Below are 13,144 nucleotides of genomic sequence, written 5' to 3' on the forward strand. Positions count from 1 at the left end.
GTGCTATATATCCACATACTATTTACTAGCATGCTTTATAATTTAATATATTGGATAAGAGCCTTTTTCCACATAGGTTTCACTTGAAAGTAACTTCAAATAAAACGAGTAAGAAATTTTTGTTTCCATTTTGAATTTTTTTTTAAAGTGGCATTTCATCATTGAGACATTTTTCGAAATGAAAATTAACATTTATATATACTAATAATGAGGAGCAAGAGTGTGTACGAGGCAAACATTTATGTTAAATAAATACTAAATTTAAAAGACTTAATTAAGTGGTTAGAGTTGGGATAAATTTAATACGGTAAAATATATCATTTTTTTAATACAACATCTAATGGTACATTTTGTTACTTTTATATCAATCTGACATCGAAGTGTGTATTCCATCTTAAATCTAATTGGCAAGGAGATGAGTAGTTCTATTATAAACTTTTTTCAGGTTTATTATTTTTCAATGTGGGATCCTTAACCGCTAGCACTAGACCGTACCTAATTTTTTTTTTGTTTTACAGGTTGTTGAAGGAGAAATTTTGGCCAATTGATAAATGCCACATCACAATTTAAAATTATATTTATTACTAATCATAAAATTACGCGTATCCTAAATTAATTTTAAATCGGTGAATCAAATTATGTTACGTGTTACTCTTATAGTCATTCAATGACATTAACCTATAATGAGATTGGGCCAAAGCCAATTAAGCTCATGGTCCAATTTAAGACCTATTAAGACTCTATAAATATAGGATGTCACCAGAGATTAAGAAGAATTGGAGGTTTAGAGCCATTAGAGCGTTTAAAGTTGTTTGTAATTCATTCAGAGTCGAGCGAGGCATTCAAAGCCAACAAGACTTAAAGAATTGAATACTTGAAGACTACGAGACTTCAATAACACAAAACTTTCTCTTCGTCAAGCAATCGACTAAAGAACTTCAACAAGCCGAATACTTCACAAAATTGCAAAGTCTTTATCAAGCTTTAAAGTCAAAAAACTTCAACAAGCCCCATAGCTGAATAACTTCAACAAGTCGAAGACTTCACAAAGCTACAAAGTCTTTATCAAGCTTCATAGCTTAAGAACTTCAACAAACTTAAGAACTCTTCATCGAGCTACAAGTCGAAGAACTCTTCATCAAGCTAGATCTAAAGAACTTCACAAGCTACAAGTCGAAGACTTCAAAGATTTTTCATAAGCTCAAAGTTGAAGATTTTAAAGATTCTTCAACAAACTTAAAGTCGAATACTTCAAAGATCCTTCGATAAGAAGGCATCAACCTCATTTATTCAAGAATAAGCTCTCAAGCTTTTGAATTAAAGTTATATCCGAAAGAAAGCATAAGAGGATTATACATTAGAAATTGTACACTACACACATAAATACAATACAAGTTCATAAATTCAAGCTTTTCTTCTTTAAATTTCTCATCGAACATAGATTTCATCGAATCTATTTTATTCTATTAAGCCAAATTCTTGCATCAACCATTATAGTTAGTTAGACAGAAAATGAAGTAGAGAGTAGAGTTCTGAGCAGATATTATTCTCTAGGGATGTTTGGTTTGTCGTGTAGTGAAAAAAGAGGGAGGAATTTGATGTGTGGCATTCCAAGTGTGAAGTATTGTAGAGGGTGTCGGCCATGTGGGTCTTCCCTCTCTTCCCTATGCCAGGGCCCTATGTCTTCTTTGTTGTTTCTTCTTCCTTTAATCAACCCCTTTGTATTTTTACGCAACCGTATAATATTTGTTTATTTTAGATTCACATCAGTCTACTTTTGGTTTCATCTAAAAAAATTCACAGATGCAATTGTATCAGTTAAAGATTTTCTATCGAATTTGGATAGGGGTCGTAAATCAAAAAGTTATGAATGAACATCGATACGCAAAAGAAGATCATTTGTACACTAGTATGGTGCTAAGCTCAACACGTTACACATTTTTATGTCTAAGTCAAACAATGAATTCAATTGAGCCTATTAAATAATAGGGTTGTGAGCATACCTTGTGCACAAGACATCTCCTCCTATCTAAAGAGTGAGTCGTGAGTCTAGTTTTTTTCGATGTTGAATGCAATCTATATGTTGGGGTTGGTTCAAGGTGATTTACCACCTCAACTCGATCAGTCTAGTTGGCTCAGCTTGGTCGAGTCTGGTTTGGTTGTGTTAGAATTGAATGGTCTGGCTTGATCGACTCAACTCATGTCGCTTCTTTAACCTCACTTTGAATGAACCTAGTACTCTAATTTTACCCATAACATATTCAACTTTCAATTCGTCGAATATTTATAAAGATTTAGAAAAAAAAAAGAAGCTTGAAAAATAGCCATTTTTTTGTTAAAATAGAATAAATTTAAAAGTATTTGATTTTAAAACTCACCATCACTTTATTTTTATTTACTAAAAATAAACAAAATGCAAATTATTGAACCCATTTTCCTTTTTTTTCTCCCCCCTTTTCCATATTCCCTCATGGCTTAAGCTTGTATTGGCCACCATTTTTCACTCCCTCTTGCACTCATTATCCACTTCCTCCTCCTCACTTGAAATGACATGTGCAACAACTACACACTTCAAGACGCACTTCCTATCTTCAACTTCAACTTCTTTGAAAATTTTCAAACTAATTTTTAATTTTGGATAAGTTGTGATCATTTCAAAAAGCTTCCTTAATATTTTAGTTAAATTAGTGTTTAAGTTTGGTTAAAATATCATTTTTAGTATAATCAATCAATCTTAAAATTAGTTTCCATAAGTTTTCATTGTTAATTTGACACAAAAAAAAATCAATTTAAGAAAAGATATTTCCAAAATTTATAGATGGAAGGCTAATAGTGACTAAATTTCTTAAGGAAAAGTTTACCATAACTTTGAAGCAAAAATATTTTTTAGTATAACAAATATGAGATATGTGATGACACGATATTTTTCATTTTGTCTTAAAAATTTGCATGTATAGATTTGTTTTTCATTTAACTTGAAAAACCTTGCACCAATAATAGAGATGTATTTTACTTATATATCATCAATTTTTATTTTTTTTAACTAATGTGGGACTATGCTATATGAGTATATAAGATGGATCAATAAGCTACTAGAAAACTTAGATACAAATTACTATGATTATTTTGTTATGTAAATGCCTTTTATGTGGGTGACCATACATATTTTGATGAAATTATATTTTTAGTTCCCTAGCTTTAACTTTAGTGTACTTTTAAAAGCTCTTAAGGGATATAAGAACAAAATGGAAGGCCCAAAATTTCTATTAAAATTTGGATATTTACCCAACAAGTCCAACTCACCCCTACAAAGAATATGAATTTTTCTACCAAAATATTCCAGTTGTTATGTTATGTTACATATTTGTTAGTACACAAAAAAAATAAATAAATAAAATAAAACTCATAGCAATCCAAATATTTGAAAATTTCAAACAGAATCTTAATCAAATCTTGAAAGCAATCTATGACATATTTTTATGAAAGCTTCAATCTTAAAAGAGGGTCAAACCCATGAATGCCCAACCAGCCCCCACATGTTCTTTTTTCTTTCTTTCTTTATTTTTTTTTTATATTTTTTTAATTAAATATATTGAGTTATAATACTCCCAAAATATATATATATATATTAAAAAGAATCTTATCATATGGGGTTCGATTTCTCCATTTCTCCTTCAACCACTTTGGGTCACCCCCTCAAACAATTTGATTTTGAACTATAATTGATTGAGTCCATTAGTTGATAAAATAATCATTATTTGCCCCCCTTTTTTTGTTGAGCAAAAGGGAAGTAACAATTAGATAAAAGAATTTTTTTTTCTTATTCTAAGCTTTAAATCAGCTTAATTTTATCAATTGAATCCTCATGAATTGATTAATAATGTTTATTCCTTAGTTTTTTCCCCCTCTCTTTCTTAAAAAAAATGATGGACTTAACCAAAGTTGGTTTGTTTGAATAATAAATATTACTGTTAAAAAAAAAATAAAATTGCTAGGTCTGATTTGAGATTTAAGAGGTCGGGTTTTGGAGTTCTTTTTCAAAATAAAATAATATAACATTCAACTTGCTTACCCTTCGATAAAAATAAAATGGATAGATAGCTAAAGTTTGAACATGCTTAGATAACAAATTTCAATCAACTAATTGTTTAAAGCTTAAAATCCATATTTTAAGCCAAAGTTTATATTAGAGATTAAATTAAATAAGTTTTAAACATCTAACTGTTGGCATCTAGTTCTCTTCCACATTGATGGTCAAAACCTTAGGATAATATTTCTTTTACATATAATGGAGAACTAAGATATGATTAAAAACACCCCACTACTTTATGGATACAAAATTACAAATATAGGACAAAAGAGGATCCAAGATATTTCTTTCAATATTGGCATTATTTCACCTCCCCCTCCAATTCTCAATGAAATTTTGTTGTTTTTTTTCCTCATTAGTTCTTAATTTTATAAAAACAATTGTGATGATTTGTTAAGATTAATTATAAATCTTAGGATTAATAAATACATAGATTTAATAATATATATATATATATATATATATATATATATATTTTCACAATCCTTGTAAATTTTAATATGAATATCAGTTGTTTTCAGGATATATGTATCTATATTTATTTTATTGGACAAAGAGAATTATATTAGTTTTTTTAAATAGTAATGCCTTTAATCAACATTTGTGAATCATTAACGCCAGACATATAAGCTTTTTTAAGTGTCATTATTAGGTGGATTCCTTCCATTAAGGATAAAACACCATTAATTAGTTTACAAAGTCAAAATGGTATCCTAAACTTTTACTTTCCATTAAAAAAAATACAATTGAGGCAAATGCTTATGGTCAAATCTTTTAATGCTACTGCAAATATGAGCATGATTCCACTCATAACGTATCTTAATATTTGAGTTTCAATCTTCATCCTAAATTTGTTGCACTAAAAAAAAGAAAAAAAAAACTTTTTATGAGACTAGTTTTTGAAAATGAGAGATTTTTTATGAGACTTAGACCAAAAAATTTAGTGATAAAGATTAAAATTTGGAACTCAAATAATACAATTCATGTCTTATCTACCTGTTTTAGGACAGTTGGTGAAAATGAAAGGATTTAATATTTATACTTAACAACCAAATACCAATTTGGGATACTGTACTTTGATAAAACGCTCATATAAGCATAGCTCAAATGGTTAAATATTAGTGTATTTCCAACGTTTTTTTATTTGTCATCTACTCTCTAAAAACATTTTTTTTCCGATTGTAGCACAATTTTATAAATTATTTTTTATATACATATCGAAATTGCTCTAAGATTCGAGAAATGTTATTAGAGAGTAATAAAAAGCAATACAAAGACAAAAGTACCCAACAAATTTGGTTTTCTAAATTCTTTTAAAAAAGTATTATTAAAGAGTAAATTGAACATTAGTCATCTGATAAAAATATTAGTTAAAAATTTTCACCTCTGATTTGAATTATAATATTCTAGATTTTTTAGTTTTTAAATTTGAATTAGAATTATGGAAAATACTTTATGATGGTAGCCTGCAAAATAAATAAAATATTAACAAAAAAATTTTGCATAGGGAAAAAAAACCCCAAATAATTCTCTAGCTTGAAGATTTCCCTTCACACATGAGAACAAGTTCTCTTTTGATATGACATCTCACTACCAATTCCTTTGAAAAGAATAATTCATATAACACCTCTCAATTGCCAATATTTAGAGCATCTTTCTTTCTTTTATTGTTGGATTTGAGTTTTATTTTTCTTTTTTCTAAATATTGATTGGACATTGATTAGGGTCAGTTTTTGCCAAGTGACCTTAGAAAACAAAAAATTAAACCAATCAAAATCAACTAAATAAAAATAAAAGATCATAATTAAACCAATAGCATAGCGTAACAATGCATCTACTCATTCCCTTAAAAGCAAAAGTTCAAATTCTAAGATACATGATTAGATCGATGAACCTCCGACCTCAAGTAAATATCAGAGCTCATTTTGGTGACGAATCAAATGTTTGAACTCCATCATAATAGGATATTTGATTTAAAATAAGTGTGTAAATAGCGATAGTTGCAATTTTCGTTTATACACAACAAAAAGAGGATAGATTTGAAATTTTTAAAAGAGAGAAAAATGGAAAATTATCAACCAGGTCCAACCAGGCCCACTTTATTTTCTGTCACTGAGCCCATTAGGCCCAAATTTAAGCACCATAGATTTGGGCTCAACCCGTAGTGAAAAGTGCAAATTTCACCCATTTACTTAGATTACTATTTTAGAGAAATGATGGCAATTTGATGTATGGAGTATGGTCATATATTTTTTAAATATCAAACAAAGTCATTTAAAATATTTCGCTAAAAAAAAAAGTCATTTAAAATATTTAAATTATTTATTGTATAATTCCTTTTTTGTAATAGCTTTTTAATTTCAAGCCTAAATTATGTTTAGAACATTTTAATAATAACAACATATCTTATCAAACTTTTACCCAAAACCGAATGCCAATTCTTTCCATATTTAATCTATATATATGCACCAAAAATTATTTTCCAACTCTTCTCCAAAAAATTTGTCCTGACCTTTATTTTTTTTTTTTGAAGAACTATTTTGCGTGACCATTGATAATTATTTAACGAGACTTTGCATCAATTGCATTCTCTCCAACTTCTGTACTAGAAGGGTGAAATCCGACCATAAATGAACATTAAGAAAAAGAAAACTCAAATCAAAAGTTTCAGCCTAACTAAGGAGAAGTTTCAATAATCCAACTCTAAAATCTAGCATTCACAAAAGTAGAATGGACTCGCTCAATCGCAAAATCATTCACATCCAACCTAGATCCAACTACTAAAAGCATTCATTTTCTCATTTATTTAAGTTCAAAGTTTGATACGATGCAAAATCAAATTGGACCAAAATTGACCCACCAATTAAATACAAAGTTATAAAGCCAACTTCTTTGCCATACGTTTATCAATACCATTTTCTTTCTAAAAAGCATACATTTTCTTTATGCATAAAGGGAAAACTCCCCAAAAAGCAGGTGTGTTATGTTAGAACAACATAGTGGTTATCTATTTTATGACAAGACATGATTTGATGTTGTTTTGGAGTGTTATATATAAAAATTAAAAAATAAAAAAAGAAAAAAGTAGTGGGGATGATTTGGAAGAAGTTCTTGTGGCTGAATTTTGAAATGGGTTCACTACTCCTCTGTCTTTAGTTCTAAAGCTTGTCTGTCTACACTAGTTGTGAAGATGACTAATGAAATAAATAAATAGATACATATATATGTATGTCCCTCTCAAGCACCAAATGCCCAAAACTCCCAACCAAATTTAAAAGATATGCACAAAGTCATTTGTATGTGCTTTGTGTGAGACATCATGTGCTCTCTTCATTTCTTTCGCTATTTGTGGGAGCTCACCTATATTTTTCGATACTCAATTATTGAGCGAGGCTGGAACAGTGTTTAGTGTTCATAATTTGTAACTCGACAAGGTATCTGACAAGATTGGTAATCGACTGTTTTTAATTTCAAAATAGTTGAAGAATAGTTTTATCCACTGTTTGGTTTGTTTTTGCTTGACAGCTGTTAAGAGCAAGGCTGCGTAATTGGATAATCGGTAAAAAAATTGAGCCGTTGAAATCGTTATTCACAAACTCGTCAATTATTCTCAAAAGTAAAGTACCATTTGGAATATTAATCGCGAAAATATTGTTGGTAGCTGGTTATAAATATGTAAATTACTTTTTTATCTAACTTCAAATAGTCATTTGATTTTCGTGGCACGTGGACACCATATAATCTTGGAGCTAATAATTGATCTCATTTCAAAATTTCATTATGTTTATTAGTCAATTACATCATGAAGAAAAATTGTACTATTTTAGAAACTTTTGATCATCAAAATGGAAGAAACTCCACTCTTTCAAAGAAGAGGTTGAATGTTTCAATACTATAAATGAGTGAATAAAAATAGATATAGGTTTTTATTTAAATCAAGTACACAATTGTATACTAAAGTAAGCTCCCAGTTGTAATCTCTTCACATTTTTTTATATTATGTTTTGAAAATAAATCTCTACAATTAATAATTAGTTTGCAAAACTACAATTATTCAAAATTATTTAGATCCATTGATTTGATGTCTTAAATAATCAAGCTAGTTTATTGTCTATATATTTATGTTTTTTTAAGTACTTTTGAATCGTACTGATATTTTAAAAGTAAGGATAGATTTTATGAAAATTATTGTTTGTAATTTTTAAAATTTTGGGGCAATCTAAAAACTTCCTTTTTTTTTAGAAAAAACATCAATAATAAATTAAATAAATAATCAAATAATAAGTTTGGTACCAAAGTTTTTAATATTGTTTATATGTATAGTCCTTGTAATTTAAAAGTATTTTAATTAGATAGTAAGATTTTATTTTTTTTATCTTTTTAGTTTCTATACTATTCTAATATACTCTGGAATTTTCGAGTTTGTAGCTAATAAGTCTTCGTTGTTAATTCTATGAATTGTTGTTTAACATTTACACTATCTAAAGTAAATTGCCTAAAATGAGCCAACCATGAAATTCTTAAAATAATAAAGTTGCGTGTCATAAAATTATTAAACAATTAACAACAAAAATCTATTAAATACAAAGTTTAAATTTCAGTAACTCATTAAGAAAAACTTAAAAGCACGTGAACTTTATCTATCTAGTCCAAGAATCTATAATTGTTATTTTATAAGGTACAAATACTAAGCGTTTGTTATTACATTTTAATTTTTAGTAGTAATTAAATATTAGTTTTTTTATATAGTTTTAAGTTTAAAGATTTTTTTTATCAAATTAAGGCCAACGTGTATTTAAAGGAAGGTCGAAATTTTAATTACTTAATTTTGTATTATAACTCGTACCGATTACCTCTCCTACCATATTTACCATACATAACAATTTCTATACTTCTTTATTTTAATTAATATATATAAATATTCTTTTATTTCCGCTCTTTTAAGAGCAATGAATACATTAGAGGTGTCTTTTATTATTAAGCTTTAAGCTCAACCTCTCGTGACAGTGTGGCTTAAGTTACATAAAGTTTCGAATCGATTGTTTTACTAGAAAGAAAACATAGGATTAAAAAAAGAAAAAATACACACTACAGAGAAAAAATATTTTTAAATTAAGCACTTCCGGAAGAAAATTAATTAAATACTTCATTTGAAAGTACATTAAGTATTTTTTGTCTAATATTTTCAAAATTCCCAAATTACTTTTAGTAATTGAAAACTCTTTAAATTATTTTTAATTGGTTAAAAAACACTCTTTTATCTCTCTTTCAAAATTTTAACCAAACCCTACCAATTCTTTCAAAATAACATTTTTAGTTCTCTATAAATACTTTAAAAGATATGTCTAACACTTACTAAGTAGATATCTACCTACAAAAAATTTAGATACAAACTTATAATTTAAGCGGAGTTTTAAATCATCAGAACACTTGTAAAACTCACCAAAAAGAAAAACAAGTAAACATTTCCTCTTTTTTATTTAAAATTTAGCTTATAAACAATATTTACACTAGTATATGTATTTCTTTTTACTTTTTATCTGCTCTTTAAATCATTGCCACCCCTAAGCTTAACTACTCACATATGTGCCGCTCCATGATTTGTAAAGACTAGACATTCGAAAGATCCTTTTTTTTCCTCTTCTTCTTTTTTTTGGCTTCTCTCTCTCGAATTATTAGTGGGAGACTGTGGAAGAGAATAAGCGTTTTAGCAAAAAGATATCGCACTTATAGTTAAAGATCAAAACAACAACTTTCCATTTCTCTCTCTCTCTGTTTTATAGTGATTATTGTTAATGGGTTTGCAATTTCATTTGAATAATAATGGAATGGTCCAAAATTCAACCAAAATAATGGTTTTCCATTCTGATTCTGTAACTTTACACCATATCTTCCATCCCACCACAACCCCTTCTCTCTCTCTCTCTCTCCATTTATTTCCTCTGTCGAATCTTACCCACTCCATAACCAGTAAAGGCTATGGAAACCCACCTCCCTGCTCTCTGCTTCTTCCCTCTTCCACGCTCTGCTTCCCTGTGGCGCTCCCATAGCCTTCAACAATCCACAGATCAACCCCTAAAGTAAGGGGCACTCCACAATCTCTGAATCCCACTCAAGTATGTGAATCTCTCCTCCTTTTTCTTCTGTTTTTGCCCCCTTCAATGTTGCCCTTTTGCTTTCTTTGAGGTCTATTTTGTTAGTGATGAAGAAATGAAATCTCTGCTTTTCTGGGTAATCGGTGAATCGCTTTGGGCTTCTTTTTCTTCCCTGCATTAGGTTAATGATTGTGTGCTTTTGCTCTTTCACTGCTTCCATGGTGGTTGTGGTTGATGTTCTTGCTTTGTGCTTGCTCAGGCTTTTAGTAACCCTTGTTTTTGAAGCTTTAATTTGTTCAATTTTATGTTTAAATTGACAGAGGAATGGGTTGTACTGTATGGAGTATGAAAAGTAGGTTTCACAATCTAGGTTTGTGTAGTATTGATCAATTTGTAGATTGGGACAAACAAATAAATCTACCAATCTCACAAGTTTGGCTTCTTGATCTTTTAAGTTATTCAAACTTAATTTGTGAATCAAATACCTTTTGAATGGTAGGGGGTTTTCTATTACTATGTGTAGTTCTGTCTCCATAATTGCTTTTCTTTTTTAGTTCTTCGTTTGTTCAAACTCAGAGGTAAATGCATTTGAAAGACGGCAGTAAGGATTGAGACTTGTGGCTATCCATAATAGATAATTTTTTTGATAATACATTGAGTGAAATAAAGTTACCATCGTTCATGAACTTAAACTTTTAGGTTGAGTGGTCATTTTACGTCATATTAGAACATGAGCTTAAATTTTTAGGTTGAGTGGTTATTTTACTTCATATTAGACCATGAACTTAAACTTTTAGGTTGAGTGATAATTTTACGTCACATTAGACCATGGGCTTAAACTTTTAGGTTGAGTGGTCATTTTACGTCATATTAGACCACAAGATCATAACTCCAAACTCTTCAATTTTATTATCTATCCATCTCATGAGCTGACATGTTAAAAGGGAATATTGAGAATATATATTAAATGATTAAATTTAGGGGAAGATTCATTTTTTATCCTACACTCATGAAGTCAATTTTATACTTCAACTTTTAATTTCATCAAGTTGAGTTTAGACTGTGAATAAGTGGTAAAATTAATTCTCTCAGGTTAGCTACAGGTGTTCTTGTGACCAGATGAAGTTATTTTCTTGGGTATTAATTTATCTAGTTGTGTTATACTTCAACAGTTTTGTTGTGTTAGTATACCTTTTTACTTGTTTGATTTTGTGGCTACGTATGGGTATTTGTACAGTTGGGTTTCGAGTATTTATATGGTTTGCTTTTGAGTGTTTTGTTTATTAAATCTTATGTGTTATTTTGGTTCGTTCCTAAGTAGTTCTCTAATTTAGCTTTGAGCTGTTAATTTCACCGTTTATGTAAGTTTAAGGTTGAATTCGACGAAATTGTAAGTTTAAGATGAACGATGCTTTTGTCGGTTAAGTACAGAAGTAAAAACTAGAATTCTCTTAAATTTCTCATAGCTAATCAACGTAAACTTTTGGGTTTGCGGTGATTTAACGAATCTTTAACGATCATTTAGGTATATAGATAAATAAGAGTTTCTTGCTTCAAATATGGCAGATTTGAATGGCACCTTTTTGAACTTTCTTTTCCAATAGTATGGAATGCAGGTCAACAGCCTTATAGCTGGGAGCAACATTAACTTGTTTGATTGTTCTTAATTATCAACACAGAAGGAAAAGAAGGGCGCCATTGTTTTGGAAGCCTCTGGTTCTTAACTTTCTACACTGCCCATTCAACCATGGAAACTTTGAATTTCAACTTAGAAGCTGCAAAAGATTCAGAAGCCAGCAGCAGCCAAGAAGATAATCCTGATCACTCCAACACCGCCACTACCACCTCTTCTTCCTGCCCTCCAAGCTCAAGTAAAGCTGTCGTTGCTGATACGACGCCCATTTCGCTTGACTTGACACTTCGGTTTAACTCCACTGATGCCGAGTTGAATGGCGATATCGAGATCCATGGTGAAACAAGTAGTAACAAACCATCTTCTGCAACGATGCCAAGAGTTTTCTCTTGCAATTACTGTCGGCGCAAGTTCTACAGCTCGCAGGCGCTCGGTGGGCATCAAAACGCACACAAAAGAGAGAGGACGATGGCTAAACGTGTGACCCGGATGGGAATGTTCTTTGATCGGTACAGAAGTCTGGCTTCTCTGCCGCTGCATGGCTCAGCCCTTAGGTCCCTTGGCATTGAAGCTCATGGTGCATTCCACCAAGCAGTTCTAACTTCAGATCAGAGGCCTTACAATCCTGGTAGGAGCGTCGGAGCAAAATTTGAGCAGAGCTCGTTTGGATTCCCGACATTTGTCGAGGAGTACGATGATGATGTCGTGGGATTTTGGCCAGGAAGTTTCAAGCAGGTGGCTGCCAAAGTTGACAGCAGTTTAGGTCCCATGAAAACCACAACTCAAAGTTCAAATTCAGAGTTTGGAAAAACAATGCCTCCACCAAGAACAGAAGCATCATCACCTGATCTCACGTTGAAACTTTAGTAAGTAAATTTTCCTCTTTGATGCCTTCTCCTTGATGTATCAACTTTTGTAAAGTGGGATGTGTTTGCCATTGTCTGCCATTTTTTAGTGGCTCTAAGTTTGAATATTGAATAAATCTTCAATTTTTTTTTTTTGCCCATTACCTTCAATATCAAGTTTAACATAATTTTGATCCTTTGATTCCTTTTACTTTCCAGTTTTTGTCCATGAATTCAAAATGCTTCCGTTCTAATCTCTTTCATCATTTGGATGATTGAAATAATGCTTCTTCTGTCACATCACTCGATGTAACGTAAAGTTGGCGTTTCAACTGAATAATTTGTAAACAGAGATTCGATCATCCTGAGTGTGACAGTATTTGGTTGGTATGTTGATTTATGAGAGTGAACTTAAACTACTATTATGTGACATGAAAGTGACTGGTGAGTTGAGGAATTTGCTGAGGAAGAACAGTGACAA

General features: G+C 30.4%; 1 protein-coding gene across 2 annotated transcripts; it reads left to right on the forward strand.

Annotated features, from left to right (window-relative positions):
• Positions 1 to 9,842: 9,842 nt before the first annotated feature.
• Positions 9,843 to 12,827, forward strand: LOC111015672 (zinc finger protein 7). Of its 2 annotated transcripts, none has more exons than XM_022290768.2 (2): positions 9,843 to 10,206; positions 11,790 to 12,827. In XM_022290768.2, exon 2 carries the CDS (start codon positions 11,933 to 11,935, stop codon positions 12,683 to 12,685), a length of 753 nt encoding a protein of 250 aa, XP_022146460.1. In that variant the 5' UTR covers positions 9,843 to 10,206; positions 11,790 to 11,932; the 3' UTR covers positions 12,686 to 12,827. The 2 variants fall into 2 exon arrangements, with proteins under 2 accessions (XP_022146460.1, XP_022146461.1); XM_022290769.2 differs by having other exon boundaries at positions 9,846 to 10,206; positions 11,865 to 12,827.
• Positions 12,828 to 13,144: the final 317 nt, after the last annotated feature.

Source organism: Momordica charantia, assembly GCF_013281855.1.
Source record: "Momordica charantia cultivar OHB3-1 chromosome 4 unlocalized genomic scaffold, Mcharantia_2.0 BLBB01000004.1, whole genome shotgun sequence".
Lineage (NCBI taxonomy): Eukaryota > Viridiplantae > Streptophyta > Magnoliopsida > Cucurbitales > Cucurbitaceae > Momordica > Momordica charantia.

What these genes read in the sequence shown, in the direction of transcription:
- LOC111015672 (XM_022290768.2), top strand. Translation starts at nt 11,933, where the DNA reads ATGGAAACTTTGAATTTCAACTTAGAAGCTGCAAAAGATTCAGAAGCC.